The sequence below is a fragment of the Oncorhynchus mykiss genome, chromosome 15 (genome assembly GCF_013265735.2).
Source record: "Oncorhynchus mykiss isolate Arlee chromosome 15, USDA_OmykA_1.1, whole genome shotgun sequence".
Lineage (NCBI taxonomy): Eukaryota > Metazoa > Chordata > Actinopteri > Salmoniformes > Salmonidae > Oncorhynchus > Oncorhynchus mykiss.
Genome location: NC_048579.1, coordinates 9,932,566 through 9,958,395, shown reverse-complemented (window position 1 = coordinate 9,958,395; position 25,830 = coordinate 9,932,566). Strand labels below are relative to the sequence as shown.

The window sequence follows — 25,830 nt, the reverse complement described above, 5'->3', positions numbered from 1 at the left end:
AATCTTCAACAATCCCTCTCAGCCAGACAGATTAGGCCTTGTCCCAAATCAACCCCTAGACTCCTGGACAATCTTCAATGGTCCCTCTCAGCCAGACAGAGTAGGCCTTGTCCCAAATCAACCCCTAGACTCCGGGACAATCTTCAACGATCCCTCTCAGCCAGACAGAGTAGGTCTTGTCCCAAATCAACCCCAAGACTCCTGGACAATCTTCAACGATCCCTCTCAGTCAGACAGAGTAGGTCTTGTCCCAAATCAACCCCTAGACTCCTGGAAAATCTTCAACTATCCCTCTCAGCCAGACAGAGTAGGCCTTGTCCCAAATAAACCCTTAGACTCCTGGACAATCTTCAACGATCCCTCTCAGCCAGACAGAGTAGGTCTTGTCCCAAATCAACCCCTAGACTCCTGGACAATCTTCAACGATCCCTCTCAGCCAGACAGAGTAGGTCTTGTCCCAAATCAAACCCTAGTCACAAACACTCACTGAGCCTATGTAGGTTGACAGAGTAAGTCTGAAATCAACCCCTAGCCCCTTAGCCTAGATTCTTCTAGATCCCTCTCACTGAGTCAATTCTGGTTGACAGAGCACGTCTCAAATCAACCCCTAGCCCCTTAGCCTAGATTCTTCTAGATCCTTGTCACTGAGCCTATTTAGGTTGACAGAGTAAGTCTCAAATCAACCCCTAGCCCCTTAGCCTAGATTATCCTAGATCTCTGTCACTAAGCCTGAGCCCTCTCATCTAGAGAAAGAGAAGCGAGGATAGTCCAGACCACTCCAGGGACAGACAGGACCACCCTTTAGCCCCTGGGTCAGACTAGTGTCTGAGAGGGAAGGATAAATGCTCCACTCTCCCAGTGTTTTATAATAGTCAGGGTCAAATGTAATCACTCTCCTAGTGTTTTATAATAGTCAGGGTCAAATGTAATCACTCTCCTTGGAAATGTTCTCAACATATTTGTGGCTTGAACAAAAGTTCCACCTAGCCCAGTATAAGTTCCATCTAGCCCAGTAAACATTCTACCTAGCCCAGTAAAAGTTCCACCTAGCCCAGTAAAAGTTCCACCTAGCCCTGTAAAAGTTCCACCTAGCCCAGTAAAAGTTCCATCTAGCCCAGTATAAGTTCCACCTAGCCCAGTAAAAGTGTCATCTAGCCCAGTAAAAGTCCCACCTAGCCCAGTATTGCTTGCATGCATGCAGAACTCACTCTTTCTATCTTTCTCTCTCTCTCTTACACAGACTCTCTCCTCTCTCCACGTTTACTCAATTATCTTCTTCTTATCTGTCAATCCCTGCAAGTATTCCCAACTCCTCCATTTCCTTGAATCCATCTGCAGTACATTAATTTATTCCCCATGCTCTGTGTCTCTGTCTTGGTCCTCCAGCTCTCTGTTTCCTCAGCTATCTTCTAAACTCTGGAGAGAATAGCTTATATTGACAACCAAGGTCATTAGCAGGATTGGGATACACACACACACACACACACACACACACACACACACACACACACACACACACACACATATATACACACACACACACACACACAAACACACACACACACACAAACACACACACAAACACACACACACACACACAAAATCACTACTCAATCAGAGGATTTTCAAAAGGTGTCATCAATCATGAGTGAGAGGGATAGCGAGAGAAAAAGCCAGAGAGAGAAAGAGAGAAGAAGCGAGAGAGAGAGAGAGGGGACAAGGAGGGGGGGTGGGGGGAATATAATACCTGGCTCCGACTATCAGTTCGTTCTGGCTGGGGTCAAAAGTTAGCTGAGAGTAATCCACCGTGCCCTCAGCCCGGAACCTGTGGATCCAAGGCTCCATATCTGCCAATCAAAGTAGAGAAAGATACACATTAGCAAATCAAATCGGAGAAAAAAAGAGCAGAACGAAGAGGGTGGATAAAGAGAAATGCTTAGCCAATAGCCACAGTATGTAATAAAGTGTTGTTGGCCTATATTGTGTTGTCTTTGTGAGTATTGTTCGGTATTGTGATGATGTCCGATATCACCTGTTGTTTTATAAACACTAATGTTGTCTGGTGCTGTTTACGTCTCCTCTCTTATGAACACTAATGTTGTCTGGTGCTGTTTACGTCTCCTCCCTTATGAACACTAATGTTGTCTGGTGCTGTTTACGTCTCCTCTCTTATGAACACTAATGTTGTCTGGTGCTGTTTACGTCTCCTCTCTTATGAACACTAATGTTGTCTGGTGCTGTTTACGTCTCCTCCCTTATGAACACTAATGTTGTCTGGTGCTGTTTACGTCTCCTCTCTTATGAACACTAATGTTGTCTGGTGCTGTTTACGTCTCCTCTCTTATGAACACTAATGTTGTCTGGTGCTGTTTACGTCTCCTCTCTTATGAACACTAATGTTGTCTGGTGCTGTTTACGTCTCCTCCCTTATGAACACTAATGTTGTCTGGTGCTGTTTACGTCTCCTCTCTTATGAACACTAATGTTGTCTGGTGCTGTTTACGTCTCCTCTCTTATGAACACTAATGTTGTCTGGTGCTGTTTACGTCTCCTCCCTTATGAACACTAATGTTGTCTGGTGCTGTTTACGTCTCCTCTCTTATGAACACTAATGTTGTCTGGTGCTGTTTACGTCTCCTCCCTTATGAACACTAATGTTGTCTGGTGCTGTTTACGTCTCCTCCCTTATGAACACTAATGTTGTCTGGTGCTGTTTTTGTCTCCTCTCTTATAAACACTAATGTTGTCTGGTGCTGTTTTTGTCTCCTCTCTTATAAACACTAATGTTGTCTGGTGCTGTTTTTGTCTCCTCTCTTAGAAAAGAGGTTCAAACCTGTTAGAATGAAGTTCCTGTTAGAATTTTTTTTTTTTTTTATTTTTTTTTTTTAAACTAGGCAAGTCAGTTAAGAACAAATTCCTATTTTCAATGACGGCCTAGGAACTGTGGGTTAACTGCCTGTTCAGGGGCAGAACGACAGATTTGTACCTTGTCAGCTCGGGGATTTGAACTTGCAACCTTCCGGTTACTAGTCCAACACTCTAACCACTAGGCAACCCTAAGAAACATAAACAGTTTAGCACTTATTTCTGTTCTGAGAGCCTTAAAATTAGCCCTAATCTACCCCATGTCCAGAATGTCTCCAGGCAGCTGTAGTATTTAGTGAATTATGTCAGGTTAAAAGCTTGAGGGTAAAGCAGTACAGTTTCCCACCTGGGCTTTCAACCACACGCCTTACACTCCATTTAGTTCATCATTACTGTAGCTAGAACTAATGCATACTGTATATGGTGTGTGTGAGGGGTGAGGGTGAGGTTCTGTGTGTGTGTGTGTGTGTGTGTGTGTGTGTGTGTGTGTGTGTGTGTGTGTGTGTGTGTGTGTGTGTTCATGCCTGTTTGAATCCAAGGTCCTTCTAAAGTGAATCTGAGACCGATGCATCTCATAGTTGTCAAACCTTTGCCCCTGACCCCAGAGATAGATTCCCCCACAGTACGGTACAGCACAGCACAGCACAGTACAGTACAGTAAAGTACAGCACAGCACAGCACAGTACAGTACAGTACACACACACACACACACACACACACAGAACCTCACCCTCACCCCTCACACACACCATATACAGTATGCATTAGTGATTAACTAAATGAATACGTCAAACCCCAGATCACCCTCAACATGTCTGTCTCCATGGCGCCCGATCCATTAACCCTTGACGAGTAGAATCATAGATCCCTGTCGGATTGCCGGTCAGCTCCATACAGCCCTGAAACCTGATAGGTAGTGAGTGAATAGTAATGGCCTAAGAGGAAGGTTACCCTAAGGCCTGATCTAGGGTCAGATATTGTCCATTCCCCTAATAGTTAATGTAAGCATTGGGGATTGGATAATCTGCTCTCACAATATTGTATTCTCATAATCCTGATACTTGACAATATTGTACTCTAATAAATCTTGTCTGAAACTGCCAGTAATATTTGTTTGTTATATTTATTGCTGGTTTTACTGTGGCTCTGGGATTTCAAAACACTTTTCGTGGTAGAGAGTTAAACCATTTACTGTTGCTGATATTATGTTAAATCCTGATTTGTGTATACCATACCTGTACGTTATCTGAACTTTCAGAGAGCTTCTACTGTAGACCTGTAGACATTGATGGAGTACAGCTTCGGTTGGAGTCAAAATTCGTTATCTGTCAAAAAAATGCAAAACACCTGAAACTAACAGCCTAACCTCAACTGCATCAAACCACCAACCAGCTGTTTCTTTCGGTCAAGCTGCGGCTTTCAGCCCGATACAACAGGGACTTACTGACCGCCTGCCCGAGTCACTGCTAGTAGCTACGTACTAAAAAACACAGCGCTGAATCAACCTCTTTGTCAATCTGTAGGAGCATAGAGCACTAACATAGCACATCAACATCACCTAACAGGATGGAATCACTGTTGATAAAGCTGTTTCTCTCTTCTTCCATTCCTCAGAGGTTCTGCGTATTAATGAGAATAAGATCAAGTTAAACTGGGAGGGGGAATCGTTAAACTCGCAGACGCAGAGTTAATACATTTTCATTAGCCTTGGTGAAATAAGCCTCGGAGAGAGAGATCACAACAACTTCCGCCCTGAGATTCGGCTGCGGGTGATGGCAGGTTCCGCTCTAATTCTACAGGGGGGCGGGAGTTTGGGATGCGCCTCTGGTGCAGCCGGCAGGCTCATTATTTATATGGTGGGGAAGCTCTGGAGCATACAAATGTGGCAGCGACACCCTCGAGGGAAACCAAGGCTTCAGTTACCCAGCGTTTCCCCCATAAATCAGCTGTGGTCCCACCAGGGTATATCCCCACTCAGGTCCCTCAGAGGGGAGAGGGAAGGAGAATACAACATTCACAACTGAGGATTTATGTTTCAAGACGAGACGAAGGGCTCATACACACTCATAAGCCAGAGCTGATGTATTTACCCTGGGATATGAGATCTAATGAGAAACAAACGTCTAATGTTAGATGATGACAGGACATTATTTATTAGTTTTGTTTGGGTTGAGAGAGGGGTATGGGTAGAACACTGTTAGAATACTGAGAAGTTGTAAAACACTGAACGATATAACTACTTAAAGCTAAGTAGAACACTGGTAGGATCTATATAAAACTGAGTGTTCTCGGTAGAATCACTTTGAGTGATTTGGTGGATTACCTCATGGCTTTAACTTAATATGACGTTGGTGTTTTGTAGGGCTCTAGTGAAGAAGCAATAGCTTTAATTTCGGTAGGAACACGATATGAACCCCAAATGAACCCTGACCTTGTCCTTTATAAAAAGGAACCAAGAGGATTTATAAAACGTCTTCAATAGACATCCCCCTTTCCTCTCCTCTCCACTTCTATCCCCCTTTCCCCTCCTCCCCACTTCAATCCCCATTTCCCCTCCTCCCACCTCTATCCCCCTTTCCCCTCCTCCCCACTTCTATCCCCCTTTCCCCTCCTCCCCACTTCAATCCCCATTTCCCCTCCTCCCACCTCTATCCCCCTTTCCCCTCCTCCCCACTTCAATCCCCATTTCCCCTCCTCCCTACTTCTACCCCCCTTTCCCCTCCTCCCCACTTCTATCCCCCTTTCCCCTCCTCCCACCTCTATCCCCCTTTCCCCTCCTCCCCACTTCTATCCCCCTTTCCCCTCCTCCCCACTTCTATCCCCCTTTCCCCTCCTCCCCACTTCTATCCCCCTTTCCCCTCCTCCCCACTTCTATCCCCCTTTCCCCTCCTCCCCACTTCTATCCCCCTTTCCCCTCCTCCCACCTCTATCCCCCTTTCCCCTCCTCCCCACTTCTATCCCCCTTTCCCCTCCTCCCCACTTCTATCCCCCTTTCCCCTCCTCCCCACTTCTATCCCCCTTTCCCCTCCTCCCCACTTCAATCCCCATTTCCCCTCCTCCCACCTCTATCCCCCTTTCCCCTCCTCCCCACTTCTATCCCCCTTTCCCCTCCTCCCACCTCGATCCCCCTTTCCCCTCCTCCCCACTTCTATCCCCCTTTCCCCTCCTCCCCACTTCTATCCCCCTTTCCCCTCCTCCCCACTTCGATCCCCCTTTCCCCTCCTCCCACCTCTATCCCCATTTCCCCTCCTCCCACCTCTATCCCCCTTTCCCCTCCTCCCCACTTCAATCCCCATTTCCCCTCCTCCCTACTTCTACCCTCCTCCCCACTTCTATCCCCCTTTCCCCTCCTCCCAACTTCTATCCCCCTTTCCCCTCCTCCCCACTTCTATCCCCCTTTCCCCTCCTCCCCACTTCTATCCCGCTTTCCCTCCTCCCCACTTCTATCCCCATTTCCCCTCCTCCCCACTTCCAACCCCCTTTCCCCTCCTCCCTACTTCTACCCTCCTCCCCACTTCTATCCCCCTCTCCCCTCCCACTTTTATCCCCCTTTCCCTCCTCCCTACTTCTATCCCCCTTTCCCTCCTCCCCATTTCTATCCCCCTTTGCCTTTTTCCCTTCTCCGTCACTCTTTCCTGGTTTGTTGTTCCGGGTTCAGACACAGAGCGGTTGACACACTATGACAAAAATGACAGACTATCCAAATATAACCCCCCCCCTCCCAACTCCAGAGACGAGGGTAGTCTCCAGTCTCAGAGAGCTCAAACTGTATAAAGAACAACCTGACCTGACACAATAGACATGTGGAACCGACTGGGACTAGAATACCTTTACTCTCTAGGAGTAAACATGGGGGTAATGGAGGGTTTAAATTGAGTGCATATATATTACACATAAATGCAGGCTGTCAAGACGTGTCCAACTGGAGAAAGTAGGGTGTTTTTGATTTGGTAAAATGAAAATATGAAACAGCAATTATTTTGTGAAGTTGTATTGAGATTAAAACCTTGATATGAAGTTAAAATAAACACCTGTTCAATGTCAGAATGAAAACGGTTAAAATTAGGTTCAGGTTAACCAACCTGGAGGTGAGGTCGTGTGGTCAGACCATTAGCGATAATATATTATTAGGAACAGGAGGTTTTCCTCACCACATTTCATGATCAGGGCAAACTCCTGGTCCTTGATTCAGTAAGAATATAAACACAGAGGTCCGTGTTGACCAGAACTGCTGGAACCCTCTGTGTCCTTGCAGGGTTTACCCTGAAGTGTTATTTTAGGAAGTCAAAACAAGCATATTTTCCTGGGTCTCAAATGCCAGTGGAGCTGAGCCTCAGGTCGGAGGTCAGAGGGCGAATCAAACCAGAGAAACCACTATATTGCCGAAAATAAGTGTGCAATAAAATATTTCAATACAACATGCACTTTACAGCGAAACCCTTTCAGGGAAGAAAAAAGGGAACATTTCACAAGATGACATAATGTCCTCTGTGTGTCACTTAAAGTTTTTTTTTTTTTACCATTATTTAACTAGGCTAGTCAGTTAAGAACAAATTCTTATTTTCAATGACGGCCTAGGAACAGTGGGGGCAGAACGACAGATTTGTACCTTGTCAGCTTGGGGGTTTGAACTTGCAACCTTCCGGTTACTAGTCCAACGCCCTAACCACTAGGCTACCCTGCCGCCCCAAGATGCAGAAATCTCTCCGCCATTTCCTGTTTGATAAAATTCTAATAGTTCACCTAATTTCAGTTTATGTGACAAAGGAGGCAAGCATAATCTGTGTACTACCTAAACCGCTGTGAAATATATTTTACATAGTAAAACATATTGTATTTTCAGCTGTTTGAAGCTGGTGTACAAAACCGAATGGTAAAAGACACACAAAAAAAAATTAATGGGAAGCATAGAAATAACGCACATAGAACAGCTCTGCCACTGCTTACACTTGCTTTCAATGAGAAAGACACATCTATAACTCACGTTTTTATGTGAAATTTGGTCGGGTCGCCCAATAAGTGACATAAGTGCAGCTTGAAGATTTAAAGAAAAACACATGAAGGGGAGTTACTACAGGGACCAATGAGAGAGGTGTAGTACACAAAGTAAAAGTTACTACAGGGACCAATGAGAGAGGTGTAGTACACAAAGTAAAAGTTACTACAGGGACCAATGAGAGAGGTGTAGTACACAAAGTAAAAGTTACTACAGGGACCAATGAGAGAGGTGTAGTACACAAAGTAAAAGTTACTACAGGGACCAATGAGAGAGGTGTAGTACACAAAGTAAAAGTTACTACAGGGACCAATGAGAGAGGTGTAGTACACAAAGTAAAAGTTACTACAGGGACCAATGAGAGAGGTGTAGTACACAAAGTAAAAGTTACTACAGGGACCAATGAGAGAGGTGTAGTACACAAAGTAAAAGTTACTACAGGGACCAATGAGAGAGGTGTAGTACACAAAGTAAAAGTTACTACAGGGACCAATGAGAGAGGTGTAGTACACAAAGTAAAAGTTACTACAGGGACCAATGAGAGAGGTGTAGTACACAAAGTAAAAGTTACTACAGGGACCAATGAGAGAGGTGTAGTACACAAAGTAAAAGTTACTACAGGGACCAATGAGAGAGGTGTAGTACACAAAGTAAAAGTTACTACAGGGACCAATGAGAGAGGTGTAGTACACAAAGTAAAAGCTACGTGGACTTTAATTTCCTGCGTTGGGTATTAAAATGCCACATTGTGAGTAGTGTGGTCATAAAGAGAATGCATTGATGCTTAAGAATGTAGCCAGTCGGACACGCAGTGGGCTGTAAAAAAACTATTTGCCATGGACCAATTAAACCGTCTTGGTCTGCAATCGGTGATGTAACAGATAGTTGTAATGAACCTGATGTGGATATTTGTTTATGTTCTCTTCAAGATACTCCCTAACCCTAAACCTAACCCCTAAGCCTAAGCCTAAGCCTAAGCCTAACCCTAAGCCTAAACCTAACCCCTAAGCCTAAGCCTAAGCCTAAGCCTAAACCTAACCCTAAGCCTAAGCCTAAACCTAACCCCTAACCCTAACCCTAACCCTAAGCCTAAGCCTAACCCTAAACCTAAGCCTAAGCCTAACCCTAAACCTAAGCCTAAGCCTAAGCCTAAGCCTAAGCCTAAGCCTAAGCCTAAGCCTAAGCCTAAACCTAACCCTAACCCTAACCCTAAACCGTAACCCTAACCCCTAACACTAACTAACCTTCACTCTAACCATAACCCGTAACCCTAACCCAAACCTAACTCCTAACCCTAAACCGAAATATATCACTTACCCTAATTCTAACCCTAAAACTAACCCCAAAGCTTAAAATAACCTTTGTCCTCATGGGGATGTGTGGAAATGTCCCCATAAAGGGAGAATGTTCCTTATTTTACTATCCTTGTGGGGACTTTGGGGGATGTTAGGTCTCCACAAGGATAGAAGAACCAACCAACCAACACTCAACCAACACTCACACACAAACACACACACTGTAACTCTCTAACGATGTGTTATTCTGTGAGAAATGTTAAAAAATTAAGATTAGTACACTTGGGTTTTTAAAACACAGCAGGCCCAGGGAGGAGGAAGACAGAGTGAAGGCACAAAGCAAACCTTCTTGTTTCATTTTTACTTGCTTTCACCTACACACACACTTTCCCACACTTTTTCCAGCGGAACCGAACACCACATATGTCAAATAAATGTGTAGGGGGTGCACAGTGGGCCCTCAATGGAAATGTGTTATTTTACATGTTATTCACAGAAAATGAGCCAAGGCCAATGAGTCTCAGGAGAAAAAAAATATTAATTGTATAATTTTTATTTTTAGTAAACATTGAAAATGGGTCCCACAGACTTAATAATATGTGCCTTGTTTCAGGAAATTAGGCATATGTTGCGCAGTAGAGCCATTTGAACCTAAACCTAAACAAAATGTGTTTTTTTGGCAGAAATGCCTTCTAGAACATATTCACTTTCATGTGCATCAATAACAACATTGTATGCCACCTGTAATACAAATAAAATTGTTAAATTATAAGCCTAGTTGGTTTAGCCACAGAAAAAGTAAGCAACCTTCCCACTAGCCATGTTTGGTTGAGATAATGAGTGGGCTGTACATGCCAAGGAAGATAGCCAAGGAAGATAGCCAAGGAAGATAGCCAAGGAAGATAGCTAAGGAGATGGAAAAAACACCTCTTCAAACTAAGTGTAACCATGGCATCCGTGACGCACAGGGTAAAATAGTCTAGCTAGCTATATGACAGGTTTCAAATTGAGTCAGAAAGTCATTTTCACTTTTCACCGACTCTCTGAGTCGGACAATCTGACAAACGGACAGATTGTCCGACTCAGACAATTAGACAAACGGACAACGCTCTAGAGTTTACCCACACTTTTAGTTAGTTTAAGAGGGTGTGAACGATGCTGAATGGATGTAGACAAAGAAGAAAAACATTCCATGCCCATTTTCACAAAAGTTTATCAACTTTCGAAGCACCCATTGTTCCTCCACTGTGGTGTATGATATACCACTTTCTCTACTTTATCCAATGTAAAAAAAAATAACAATTTTAAAATGTTGAACACAAGACCGAATGGAGCCGGTCAGTCACATATGTCTCTAGGTTAGGGCTGCTGGGTTAGGGCTGCTGGGTTAGGGCTGCTGAGTTAGGGCTGCTGGGTTAGGGCTGCTGGGTTAGGGCTGCTGAGTTAGGGCTGCTGGGTTAGGGCTGCTGGGTTAGGGCTGCTGACTAACTGTAACAATCTGAATGAACTGTGCTTAGAACGTCTTCTCAGATGAAGGATTGACTTCTGTTAAGTCTGACTTCATTTTTCAGGTTCATTGCAGAATCAGAAGTTCTATAATTAGTTCGAAGTTCTAAATTCTGTCCGTCAGTTTTGAGCTGTCCGGTTTCAAATCCTTCTCATCTAAAAAATGCTTTTCTTTGAAAATAAAACTACAATCAAAGGAAGGGACAACGTATACAATTCAGATATTTAAAAATATCACCAGGGAGTGTTGCTGTACAGTGGCAGTTAGTTTGGCTGAGCAAAATGAAAGCCACCACCCTTTTGGGTTAAGTCTTTCATGTTTGTTAGAGTGGCGCTCCCTGCTCTGAGCAACCCAGAGACACTTCAGGGCCAAGCAGAACAGTAGAGGCTCTGAGCAACCAAATGTTATTAGATACTGCCCAGTGATACTGCCCAATAATACTAGATTCTGCCAAGTGATATTGCCCAATGTTACAAAACTAAAAAAAGAAACGTCCTCTCACTGTCAACTGCGTTTATTTTCAGCAAACTTAACATGTGTAAATATTTGTATGAACATAACAAGATTCAACAACTGAGACTTAAACTGAACAAGTTCCACAGACATGTGACTAACAGAAATGGAACAATGTGTCCCTGAACAAAGGGGGGGATCAAAATCAAAAGTAACAGTCAGTATCTGGTGTGGCCACCAGCTACATTAAGTACTGCAATGCATCTTCTTCTCATGGACTGCACCAGATTTGCCAGTTCTTGCTGTGAGATGTTACCCCACTCTTCCACCAAGGCACCTGCAAGTTCCCGGACATTTATGGGGGGAATGGCCCAAGCCCTCACCCTCCAATCCAACAGGTCCCAGACGTGTTCAATGAGATTGAGATCCGGCTTCTTCGCTGGCCATGGCAGAACACTGACATTCCTGTCTTGCAGGAAATCACGCAGAGAATGAGTAGTATGGCTGGTGGCATTGTCATGCTGGGGAGTCATGTCAGGATGAGACGGCAGGAAGGGTATCACATAAGGGAGGAGGATGTCTTCTCTGTAACGCACAGCGTTGAGATTGCCTGAAATGACATCAAGCTCAGTCCGATGATGCTGTGACACACCACCCCAGACAATGACGGACCCTCCACCTCCAAATCGATCCCGCTCCAAAGTACAGGCCTTGGTGTAATGCTCATTCCTTCGACGATAAATGCGAATCCCACCATCACCCCTGGTGAGACAAAACCGTGACTCGTCAGTGAAGAGCACTTTTTGCCAGTCCTGTCTGGTCCAGCGACGGTGGGATTGTGCCCATAGGCAACATTGTTGCCGGTGATGTCTGGTGAGGACCTGGCCTACAAGCCCTCAGTCGAGCCTCTCTCAGCCTATTGCGGACAGTCTAAGCACTGATGGACGGATTGTGCTTCCATCCTGTACCTGTCCCACAGGTGTGATGTTCGGATGTGCAGGTGTTACACATGGTCTGCCACTCTCGAGGATGATCAGCTGTCCGTCCTGTCTCCCTGTAGCGCTGTATTAGGCGTCTCACATGACGGACATTGCAATGTATTGCCCTGGTCACATCTGCAGTCCTCATGCCTCCTTGCAGCATGCCTAAGGCACATTCACGCAGATGAGCAGGGTCCCTGGGCATCTTTCTTTTAGTGTTTTTCAGAGTCAGTAGAAAAGCCTCTTTAGTGTCGTACGTTTTCATAACTGTGACCTAAATTGACTACCGTCTGTAATCTGTTAGTGTCTTAATGACCGTTCCACAGGTGCATGTTCATTAATTGTTTATGGTTCATTGAACATGCATGGGAAACAGTGTTTAAACCCTTTACAATGAAGATGTGTGAAGTTATTTGGATTTTTACTAATTATCTTTAAAACAGGGTCCTGAAAAAGGGACGTTTATTTTTTTCCCTGAGTTTAGACACTGCCCAGTGATACTGCCCAATGATACTTGATACTGCCCAGTGATACTTCCCAATGATACTTGATACTGCCCAGTGATACTGCCCAATGATACTTGATACTGCCCAGTGATACTGCCCAATGATACTTGATACTGCCCAATGATACTGCTCAATAATAATGCCCAATGATACTGCTCAATGATACTAGATACTTCCCAATAATACTGCCCAATAATACTGCCCAATAATACTAGATACTTCCCAATAATACTGCCCAATAATACCGCCCAATGATACTAGATACTTCCCAATAATACTGCCCAATAATACTGCCCAGTGATACTGCCCAGTGAAACTTGATACTGCCCAATGTTTCTAGACACTGCCCAGTGATACTGTCCAGTGATACTTGATACTGCCCAATGATACTTGATACTGCCCAGTGATACTGCCCAGTGATACCGCCCAATAATACCGCCCAATGATACTAGATACTGACAAATGATGCTGCCCAAAGATACTGCTCAATGATACCACCCAATGATACTAGATACTTCCCAATAATACTGCCCAATAATACTGCCCAATAATTCTGCCCAATAATTCTGCCCAATGATAGATACTGCCCTATGATACTGCTCATTGACACTAGATACTTCCCAATAATACTGCCCAATAATTCTGCCCAATAATACTGCCCAATAATTCTGCCCAATAATACTGCTCAATGATACCGCCCAATGATACTAGATACTTCCCAATAATACTTCCCAATAATACTGCCCAATAATTCTGCCCAATGATACTGCCCTATGATACTGCACAATGATACTGCCCAACAAAATAGTCTAATGATACTGCCCAATGACAATGATACCCGGATTGGGGTAATTGTGCACCGCCCTATGGGACTCCCAATCACGGCCGGTTGTGATACATCAAGTCTGATGAGTAACCAAAATGTCTCCATACTTTATTAATGCCACTACATTATTAACACCACTGAAGCAGGCACTGAGTTAATGAACCGTACTGGAATATTAGGTAATTACACGCACGCGCAATTAAGTATACTGTAGTTAAAACGTCAGTGCTATAACAACTTTCCCGATACCTCATGGATGGGCTCCAGCATGGTCGCCTGAGGTCAACCAGCACAGAGGACGGTAGATCAGATTAGCCAGACTGTTAGTCAGCGTCATCACGCTCAATAGACTCTGAGTGCCGAGAGGTAGCCCAACTACCCATGAGCTGACAGGAGAAGTGCAGTGTGTGTGTGTGTGTGTGTGTGTGTGTGTGTGTGTGTGTGTGTGTGTGTGTGTGTGTGTGTGCGTCTGTGCGTGTGTGCGTGTGTGTGTGTGTGTGAGTGTGTGTGTGTGTGTGTGCGTCTGTGTGCGTCTGTGCGCGTGTGTGCGTGTGTGTGCGCGTGTGTGTGTGTGTGTGTGTGTGTGTGTGTGTGCGTGTGCGTGTGCGTGTGCGTGTGCGTGTGCGTGCATGATGACCTTGTCCTTTTGCTCAATTACACCCCAGACAGAGAGCTGTATGATTAGCTGAATCAATCTCTGCTGGGATGGAATGGGTGCAGTAGCATTTGGCTGTTATGTTATTGGTGGTCGTCTGATGAAGTTTTATAATATTATTTATGGCTAAACTGCTCCAGACAATATTTTTTTTAATGCAGGAAATGTGAAAAGTGTGATTAGATTACGGGAATTTCCACGGCGGGTGACTGCGAAGGACAGAAACACAACTGTGTGGAGAGGGCATGAATGTGTGTGTGACCTACCTGTGTGTGAGATAAGAGGGTGTTCAGCCCGGTGACAGGGCGACTCAGGCAGCAGCACCGGCCCTTTCCTGCAGACCACGCCCCCAGCTTGCAGGACTAGAATGCACTGCACAAGCAGCACAACATGCTGGGCAAGGGAGGAGCGGCCCGCCGAAGGCGGAGCCATGGGGAGGTGGGGTGTCGCTCACTTCCTGTCGGGCCGTGAGCCAATCGCATCGGAGAGACACACCTGTAGAGAGAGAGAGAGAGAGAGAGAGAGAGAGAGAGAGCGAGAGAGAGAGAGAGAGAGAGAGAGAGAGAGAGAGAGAGAGCGAGAGAGAGAGAGAGAGAGAGAGACATTTCCTTTAGTTTGCATGAGGCAGAGAGAAAGATGGAGCAGTGATTTACAGCTGGGAAGAACTGGAGCTCTTGATAAAACATGATAGATTGAGGAAGAAACACTAGAGTGAGGAAGAAACACTAGAGTGATGAAGAAACACAGAGAGCCGGGGAACGTTAGACAAAGTGAAGACAGAGCGAGAAAGTAAAGAGGAGAGAGGGGGAGCCAGTGACAGAGACAGAGGTTTCTAGTGTCAGACTCATGCTGAGTTGAGGCAGCTCGTCCTCACATTCACACTGATGACCCCTGACCTGTAACTTCTGACTCCGGCCTAACACATGAATCAAACCAGGGTCAGCATGTACACTACATGTATGTGGACACCCTTTCAAATGAGTGGATTCGGCTATTTCAGCCACAGCAGTTACTGACAAGTGTATAACATCGAGCGCACAGCCATGCAATCTCCACAGACAAACATTGTCATTTGAATGGCCTTACGGAACAGCTAAGTGACTTTCAATGTGGCACCGTCATAGGATGCCATGTTTCCAACAAGTCAGTTCGTCAAACCCAGGTCTGTAGTCACGGCTCTAGCACTGTTATAGCAGCAATGGGGGGGGGGGACCAACTCCATATTAATACCCTTGATTTTGGAATGAGATGTTCGACAAGCAGGTGTCCACATACTTTTGCTCATGTAGTGTATATATATATATATATGTGTATGTGTGGGGGGGGGCACTACTCCTCATGGGGCCCCTTTTAAACATGGAGACGATAAAAACACATTGACATTCTGCTCCAAATTGATCTGTTTACAGATTCCTATTCGAACTCTACGGCCTTGGCTTCACATAGAGTATATTTTGAAAGAAAGTTTAAAGGTGGAATGCACTAGTGACTTTCTAATGTAAAGCACCTGTCAAACATTGCCAGTCAAGACCATTCCATCTTTCGCTATTCTTTCCTCCCCCACTCTGTAGAAAGTATATCCACATGGCTTTTAGCTTGTCTGTCCTTTAGAAGGAATATTTCCTCATCTCTATATACTATAACTGTCCAGATGTATGTTTTCTTTGGTTAAGTTTTCTTACCCTTTTGACAGCCTATTCAAACAGTCTCTGACAGTCTACATGTCATGTCTCGAAAGGGAAGGTTACCTATTATAGCAGAAACCTTCAGGAAATGTATACTTTAATAATATTTACCCATTACAGCATTTTTCTAGAGTGATGTTTTTCTCATTTTCTGACAATCTGAATGTCACTTCTCATAAACAGTCAAAGACAGCAGCAAACCTGCAGACAATTATCTCAAGGTTCTGCCTGTATTGATAATGTCGGCGCACACACCAACACGCCACAGACAGTAACGTCATAGACATTACATTGAATGACTGAGAGATTCCATGCCAGATGTCCTGGGCTGACGGAGTGCTGATGTTATCTGATAGGTGGAGACGTCTGATAGGTGGAGACATGTCTGATGCTATCTGATAGGTGGAGACATGTCTGATGCTATCTGATAGGTGGAGACATGTCTGATGCTATCTGATAGGTGGAGACATGTCTGATGTTATCTGATAGGTGGAGACATGTCTGATGCTATCTGATAGGTGGAGACATGACATGTTATCTGTCAGGTGTCCTGGGCGCACACCTGTAAACTGTTACAGTAATACAACCCAGTCCTTAAACTGTTACAGTAACACAACCCAGTCCTTTAACTGTTACAGTAATACAACCCAGTCCTTAACCTGTTACAGTAATACAACCCAGTCCTTAACCTGTTACAGTAATACAACCCAGTCCTTAACTGTTACAGTAACACAACCCAGTCCTTAACTGTTACAGTAATACAACCCAGTCCTTAAACTGTTACAGTAATACAACCCAGTCCTTAACTGTTACAGTAATACAACCCAGTCCTTTAACTGTTACAGTAATACAACCCAGTCCTTTAACTGTTACAGTAATACAACCCAGTCCTTAACTGTTACAGTAATACAACCCAGTCCTTTAACTGTTACAGTAATACAACCCAGTCCTTAACCTGTTACAGTAATACAACCCAGTCCTTAACCTGTTACAGTAATACAACCCAGTCCTTAACTGTTACAGTAATACAACCCAGTCCTTAACTGTTACAGTAATACAACCCAGTCCTTAACCTGTTACAGTAATACAACCCAGTCCTTAACCTGTTACAGTAATACAACCCAGTCCTTAACTGTTACAGTAATACAACCCAGTCCTTAACTGTTACAGTAATACAACCCAGTCCTTAACTGTTACAGTAATACAACCCAGTCCTTAACTGTTACAGTAATACAACCCAGTCCTTAACTGTTACAGTAATACAACCCAGTCCTTAACTGTTACAGTAATACAACCCAGTCCTTTAACTGTTACAGTAATACAACCCAGTCCTTAACTGTTACAGTAATACAACCCAGTCCTTAAACTGTTACAGTAATACAACCCAGTCCTTAACTGTTACAGTAATACAACCCAGTCCTTTAACTGTTACAGTAATACAACCCAGTCCTTAACCTGTTACAGTAATACAACCCAGTCCTTAACTGTTACAGTAATACAACCCAGTCCTTTAACTGTTACAGTAATACAACCCAGTCCTTAAACTGTTACAGTAATACAACCCAGTCCTTAACTGTTACAGTAATACAACCCAGTCCTTAACTGTTACAGTAATACAACCCAGTCTAAATCATATATATCAAGGGTGATTGGGTAAACTCCTTCTTTACCTCTGTCACAAACAAAAAAAACATTATTCATACACTGTTTTTCAATGGCAGCATCTAATAGTTCCCAAGCACCACTGCATTAGAGACCACACAGAGAACCACCCCTAAAAGACTAACCTACAAGTCAGGTCCTGTATTTACACTGCAGAACATAAATACTATGGTTTAACTAACCTGATGACTCACACTTATTTTTTTCATCATTCGCACGAGGGGCATGGGACTCAATAAAGTCATCAGCGATTGGATCATGTCTAACCAATCAGCCAATGGCAAATTTTCAAACGTTCGCTTTACCGACATGTGTTCTGTCCCTGGAACAACCCAACCGTTTCTGGACCAATCAGAGCACCACAAATGTGTTCGCGTTTGTTGAAGGGTTCGGGAAATCCAGACTCAACGTGGAGAAGAAACAAACGTCCGTGGGCGTGTCCTAGCATTTGGCCTGAGTAAGGATTCTGGGTAGCCAGGCAAGGGTTTCACCCCACATTCCTACAGCCAGACAAAATGACTGTATTAGGATTAATATACTATTTATCTCAATTGCAATACGCAGACAGCTACCGAAGGTTATGGAGATGAATGCTGTTGTCAACTCTCAGAGGCCAAAACAATATGCCGTGCAGATAAATCATTCTTCATTTCTAAACATGTACGTTTTGACAAGGTAAATGTTATGGAACTGAAGGTCATTGAATGTCATAATTGAATGCAGGGTGAACAACAAAAAAAACATGGAAATACACTATTCTACAGCGTGGGAGGTCTTTGTGAGACCCATAAGGATTCAGATCTGGGTGTCTTGCATATTGATTAAGTCTGGACTACAATCTATAGCAGATATATTACATCGTTCATGAATAGCTTCTCAAATTTACTTTGGCTTTGTGGTCAACACACACACACACACACACACACACACACACACACACAGTAAAACAACTCCAGACTTTACTTTAGAGGAAAACTAACAAGAGAAGACTGAAATGTGTGTGTGTGTGTGCGTGTGCGAGTGCTTTGACAGTCGTTTGGTCAGTTGTCTGTCAGTAACTATATGAACTCTGTTTCAGGTGTGAAGTGTGAGTCAGTGGCTGACATGCAGTAGCATGCAGGGATTTGTAGTCCTCCTGCTACTTCCTAAAACTACATCCTGTGTACTAATCATATTACGTGCTATTTAGTACGTACTGTTTAGTAATAACATATGTAGTAAGCACCAAATATCACTCTACTACGCATCCAAACTGAAAAGGTGTCATCTAACGCGTAATCACGCATGTATCCCGCCATTGGTTTCTATTCTGGTTATCAGCCGTTGTCAAACACACGTGAGTGTGAAAAGACGATTCTCTTCCTCAGTAGTGTGCAGAAAATTATACTTGATGAAAAGCTGAAATGAGTATGCCATTCTGGCATTTATTTAAAGCATCCTCCATTTTTTAAATTTCCCCATGGTATTCTGTAAAAAGTTGAATATACACATACCCTAAAAGCCTAGTATTTAGAAGACAAGTGTGGGTATTGGGACTCAACCCAGTGAGTCTGTTAACTCAACGATCAACACCAAAGCCACTGATTCAGCAGTATGTATTACAGTTCTCTCCAATAGGATTCTGTTATGAGGAGAGGGTCTCAATAAATGTTGATCCGTTTCAGAAGGATGATGATCACAGTCAGACTAGAAAGGTGTTTATGATCACAGTCAAACTAGACTAAAGGTGTTTGGTTTAGCGCCATGTCTTATACCTTGGTACGTGGGGTGGAACAGGGATCACACACACACAGGTATTTACACACCTGAAAACACACACACGTATTTACACACCTGAAAACACACACACGTATTTACACACCTGAAAACACAAAGCACACGTATTTACACACCTGAAAACACACACACACTTTTTACACACCTGAAAACACACACACACTTATTTATACACCTGAAAATACACACACACACATATTTATGACCTGAAAACACACACACACTTATTTACACACCTGAAAACACACACACACTTATTTACACACCTGAAAACACACACAGGCATTCAGGGATGTGCAAACATATATCCCAGCATTCTTTATCCAGGTGGCATGTGTGTGTAAGGGTAAGGGTGTGTAAGGGTGTGTAATGGTGTGTAATGGTGTGTAAGGGTGTGTAATGGTGTGTAATGATGTGTAATGATGTGTAAGGGTGTGAACGGGTGTGTAATGATGTGTAATGATGTGTAATGGTGTGTAAGGGTGTACAAGGGTGTGTAATGGTGTGTAATGGTGTGTAATGATGTGTAATGGTGTGTAATGGTGTGCAAGGGTGTGTGTGTAAGGGTGTGCAAGGGTGTGTGTGTAAGGGTGTGTTATGGTGTGTAAGGGTGTGTAAGGTTGTGTAAAGGTGTGTAATGGTGTGTAAGGTTGTGTAAGGATGTGAAAGTGTGTGTAAGGTTGTGTAGGGGTGTGTAATGGTGGGTAAGGTTGTGTAAGGGTGTGTAATGGTGTGTAATGATGTGTAAGGGTGTGTATGGGTGTGTAAGGGTGTGTAATGATGTGTAATGGTGTGTAAGGGTGTGTAAGGGTGTGTAATGATGTGTAATGATGTGTAAGGGTGTGTAATGATGTGTAATGGTGTGTAATGGTGTGCAAGGGTGTGTGTAAGGGTGTGTTATGGTGTGTAAGGGTGTGTAAGGTTGTGTAAAGGTGTGTAAGGTTGTGTAAGGGTGTGTAATGGTGTGTAAGGTTGTGTAGGGTGTGTGTGTAAGGGTGTAATATGGTGTGTAAGGTTGTGTAAGGGTGTGAAAGTGTGTGTAAGGTTGTGTACGGGTGTGTGTGTAAGGGTGTGCAAGAGTGTAAGTGTGTGTAAGGGTGTGTGTGTAAGGGTGTGCAATGGTGTGTAAGGATGTGTCATGTTGTGTAATGGTGTGTAAGGGTGTGTAAGGGTGTGCAAGAGTGTGCAAGAATGTAAGTGTGTGTAAGGTTGTGTAAGGCTGTGTAATGATGTGTAAGGGTGTGTAAGGTTGTGTAAGGTTGAATAAGGGTGTGTATAAGTGTGTGTAAGTGTGTAAGGGTATATATGTAGTTGTGTGTAAGAGGGCTGGGCAATATATTTCGATTTAATTTGATTTGACCCGAGACACTTGAGGGGTGGAAGCTCCGTGAGGCCAACTTCCCAAGACTGAGCAATCTTGCAAAGAAGTACTTATGCATTCCTGCTACAACTGCCCCTTCGTAGAAGGTCATCAGCACATGTGGGAACATTGTAACATGTCACAGGGCATGCCTCAAGCCTGAGTCGATAGATAGGCTTGTCTTACTCTCCAGAAACCTATTGGAGCAAAGTAAAATAACATTGCTTTGTTTGACAGAAGTTCAGTAATCTTTCTGTTATTTTGCACATTTTCAGGGATACAGAAGGCATGTTTTCCTTCTTATTTAAACATTTTTTTTATGTACAATGATGTCAGCCTGGCAAGTGTTGTTGATCATTTGTTAGTTTGCGCATTTAGGCCTAATGCGATTGTTGATTTCTTCACTTATTCTTCACTTCAATTATGTATTTTTATTGTTTCTTTCTACATTTCTGAAAAAATAATGATATTACTCTTAGACCACATCGCCACATTTAATTTTTAACATGTATTAACTAGGCAAGTCAGTTAAGAACAAATTCTTATTTACAATGACAGCCCAGGAACAGTGGGTTAACAACTGCCTTGTTCAGGGGCAGAAAGACAGATTTTTACCTTGTCAGCTCGGGGATTCGATCCAGCAACCTTTCAGTTACTGGCCCAATGCTCTAACCACTAGGCTACCTGCTGCCCGTGTAAGTTTGTGTAAGGGTGTGTAAGAGTGTGTAAGGTTGTGTAAGAGTGTGTAAGGTTGTGTAAGAGTGTGTGTGTGTAAGGGTGTTTGTGTAAGAGTGTGTGTGTGTAAGGGTGCGTGTGTCGGTTTCATTGTGTAAACATTTACTGTTTGTCCCATAATAATGCATTTCACCGCCTCCAGCTCCTTATCCCAAACTGATATTTCTCCTCAGTCAGACAGAACACTGTGTGTGTGTTAATATTTCCCTCAGTGAAATAGAACATTTCCCATCACAAATCCAACTAACTTTCAGGATCGACGCAAAATAAATCTGTTCCACAAACAGTGTTCCGGCAGAATAAACATTAGTGCAGCAACATACCATACATCAGCTCTCCAGTGTGTGTGTGTGTGTGTGTTTGTGTGGCGGAGGGGTTGTGTGTATATGTGTGTGTGTTTGTGTGTTTGTGTGGCGGAGGGGTTGTGTGTATATGTGTGTGTGTTTGTGTGGCGGAGGGGTTGTGTGTATATGTGTGTGTGTTTGTGTGTTTGTGTGGCGGAGGGGTTGTGTGTATATGTGTGTGTGTTTGTGTGGCGGGGGGGTTGTGTGTATATGTGTGTGTGTTTGTGTGTTTGTGTGGCGGAGGGGTTGTGTGTATATGTGTGTGTGTTTGTGTGGCGGGGGGGTTGTGTGTATATGTGTGTGTGTTTGTGTGTTTGTGTGGCGGAGGGGTTGTGTGTATATGTGTGTGTGTTTGTGTGGCGGGGGGGGGTTGTGTGTATATGTGTGTGTGTTTGTGTGGCAGCCCCTTCAGAAAACCTCTCTGAGATTCCAATCTGTTTGGTTTGTAGCTTGCTCTCTGGAGTGGAAGGTTTGAAAACAGAAACGTTCTACAGTGTGTGTTGTCTGCTGTGGACAGATGGATGGGGACAGGAAGGAGTGACGAACCACCTGGATGTGGAGGTGCTGTTGGAAGGATGGGGTTGAAGGTCAAAATACAAAATAAAAACACTGTAATAAAAATAATAAAAATGAGAGCCATCTCATACAAACACAAACTCACAAACTCTCTCACACCCACTGTGGTAACAGACTAAACTGTCCAAAGGTCTGAAGGACTCTTAGACTAACCCTGAGTTGATTGTCCACAGCCAATTTAAATCTGTGACACACACACAGATGTACGCATACGCGCACACACAGACTGACGAACGCACGTGTGCACACAAATGTGCATGCGCACGCACACACACGCACACACACACACACACACACTGTCCCCAGCATTATATCCAGCAATTTCCGCTGTGTCCTGCCCTAACTCTCCAGAGATTCCCAAATCCTGCTGTTATTTTTATCGATCGCTCTCAGCCTCCGGCGCCTGTGTGTGTGTACACACAAATACACACACGCTTTCAAGGAGCGGGACACTAATATGGACGCTTAAAATAAATCTCACTACGACCTCCGACGAGCCATCAAACCAGCAAAGACTCAATACAGGACTATATAATATCCTCAATAATATCCTACTACTCTATGCTCTGACGCTCATCGGATGTGGAAGGGATTGTAAACTATCACGTATTACAAAGGAAAACCCAGTCATGAGCTTCCCAGCGACGGCAGCCTACCAGAAGAGCTAAATGCCATCAATACTCGCTTTGAGGTTAACAACACTGAACCGTGCATGAGAGCACCAGTTGTTCCGGACGACTGTGTGATCACGCTCTCCGTAGCCGATGTGAGTAAGACCTTTAAACAGGATGACATTCACAAGGTCACAGGGCCAGACAGATTAGGGGACATGCGCTGACCAGCTGGCGGGTGTCTTCACTGACATTTTCAACCTCTCCCTGACCGAGTCTGTAAAACCTACATGTTTCAAGCAGACCACCATTATCCCTGTGCCCAAGGTAAGCTGTGTAAATGACTATCGCCTTGTAGCACTCACATCTGTAGTCATAAAAGGATGGTCATGGCTCACATCAACACCATTATCCCAGGCACCCTGTTACCCACCCCAATTTGCATACAGCCCCAACAGATACACAGATGATGACATCTCTATTGCACTCCACACTTCCCTCTCCCACCTGGACGTGTGGAACACGTACTATGTGAGAATGCTGTTGATTGGCTACAGCTCAGCGTAGTGCCTTCCAAGCTCATCACTAAGCTCAGGATCCTGGGACTGAACACCTCATTCTGCATCTGGATCCTGGACTTCCTGACGGGCCACCTCAAGATGGTGAGGGTGGTGAGCAACACATCCGCCATGCTGACCCTCAACATGGGGGCCCCTCAGTGGTGTGTGCTTAGTCCCCTCCTGTACTCCCTCTTCCCTAAGGGTGTAATGATACACAGTTCGGTATGGGGACCTTGGATAGGTCCGTACTGGTAACACGAATGAATACAAATTATATATATATAAATAATAACACTGGGCCTATCAGCTTTTGTATGCATCTTGAGTAAATCTGATTTCAGGATTTTCAGTTAAAACAGCAAAAGCACATTGTAATCAAAATTTAAATCTTAATTGCCGCATTTCAAACTGTCTTTTTGTGAGGCACAGCCGGGATCTAGTTCGTACAATGGTGAGGTGGATAAAGATCCAAGATACTTCATTGCCACACAAAGTCGGTGGTATGTGTTTACGGGACAGCATGGTATCTCTGAAGGTTGGTGGTATGTGTTTACGGTACAGCATGGTATCTCTGAAGGTCGGTGGTATGTATTTATGGTATCTCTGAAGGTTGGTGGTATGTATTTATGGTATCTCTGAAGGTCGGTGGTATGTGTTTACAGGACAGCATGGTATCTCTGAAGGTTGGTGGTATGTATTTATGGTACAGCATGGTATCTCTGAAGGTTGGTGGTATGTGTTTACAGGACAGCATGGTATCTCTGAAGGTTGGTGGTATGTGTTTACGGGACAGCATGGTATCTCTGAAGGTTGGTGGTATGTGTTTACAGGACAGAATGGTATCTCTGAAGGTTGGTGGTATGTGTTTACAAGACAGAATGGTATCTCTGAAGGTTGGTGGTATGTGTTTACAGGACAGCATGGTATCTCTGAAGGCTGGTGGTATGTATTTATGGTACAGCATGGTATCTCTGAAGGTTGGTGGTATGTATTTACAGAACAGAATGGTATATCTGAAGGCTGGTGGTATGTGTTTACAGGACAGCATGGTATCTCTGAAGTGCAACAATTATACTGTACAATTCTGTTGTTGTTTTGCCTCTGTACTCCAGAGCCAAAACATGATACAATGAATATAAAGAGCAGATTGTCAGCTTTAATTTAGTATTTTCATCCATATTAACCTTTTAGATGGTGAACCTTTTAGATATTACAGAACTTTATGTACATAGCCCCCCTATTTTATTGGACCAAAAACCTTGATCCAAATTCACAAATGTGTTTTAAAGGAGTCAAAAGTTTAGTATTTGGTCCCAGATTCCTAGCGCGCAATGATTACATCTGTCACGTGTACACTAGGAGTCAGGAAGCAAGTACAGGGAGTGAATTTAATAATAAATTAAACATCAAATCAAAGTTTATTTGTCACGTGCGCCAAATACAACAGGTGTAGTTCACCTTACAGTGAAATGCTCACTTACAGGCTCTAACCAACAGTGCAAAAAAGGTATTAGGTGAACAATAGGTAGGTAAAGAAATAAAACAACAGTAAAAAGACAGTGAAGAATAACAGTAGCGAGGCTACATACAGTAGCGAGGCTATAATACAGGCGCCGGTTAGTCAGGCTGATTGAGGTAGTATGTACATGTAGATATGGTTAAAGTGACTATGCATATATGATGAACAGAGAGTAGCAGTAGCGTAAAAGAGGGGTTGGCGGACTACCACTGTAGTAGGACTACCATCCTGCAAACTTGATGATTGAGTTGGAGGAGTGCATGGCCACGCAGTCGTGGGTGAACAGGGAGTACAGGAGAGGGCTCAGAACGCACCCTTGTGGGGCCCCATTGTTGAGGATCAGCGGGGTGGAGATGTTGTTATCTACCCTCACCACCTGGGGGCGGCCCGTCAGGAAGTCCAGTACTCAGTTGCATAGGCCGGGGTCGAGACCCAGGGTCTCGAGCTTGATGACAAGCTTGGAGGGTACTATGGTGTTAAATGCTGAGCTGTAGTCGATGAACAGCATTCTCACATAGGTATTCCTCTTGTCCAGGGTTAGGGCAGTGTGCAGTGTGGTTGCGATTGCATCGTCTGTGGACCTATTGGGGAGGTAAGCAAATTGGAGTGGGTCTAGGGTGTCAGGTAGGATGGAGGTGATATGGTCCTTGACTAGTCTCTAAAAGCACTTCATGATGACGGAAGTGAGTGCTACGGGGCGGTAGTCATTTGGCTCAGTTACCTTAGCTTCCTTGGGAACAGGAACAATGGTGGCGGCCCTCTTGAAGCATGTGGGAACAGCAGACTGGGTTAATGATTGATTGAATATGTCTGCAAACACACTGGCCAGCTGGTCTGCACATGCTCTGAGGACGCGGCTGGGGATGCCGTCTGGGCCTGCAGCCTTGCGAGGGTTAACACGTTTAAATGTTTTACTCAC

The 25,830-nt window shown here is 44.1% G+C and overlaps 1 protein-coding gene across 3 annotated transcripts in view; it reads right to left on the bottom strand.

Annotated features, from left to right (window-relative positions):
• LOC110489566 (semaphorin-5A) overlaps window positions 1–25,830 on the bottom strand; it is a 282,353-nt gene that overhangs the window by 195,056 nt on the left and 61,467 nt on the right. For all 3 annotated transcript variants that reach the window (XR_005036038.1, XM_036943684.1, XM_036943683.1), the window contains exons 2-3: window positions 14,350–14,578; window positions 1,748–1,847 (exon numbers count right to left, since the gene is read on the bottom strand). Coding sequence is in view for 2 of the 3 variants with exons in the window: in XM_036943684.1 (XP_036799579.1) it covers window positions 1,748–1,847; window positions 14,350–14,515 (266 nt within the window). In the remaining variant the exon portion in view is untranslated. The remainder of the gene's footprint in view (window positions 1–1,747; window positions 1,848–14,349; window positions 14,579–25,830) is intronic.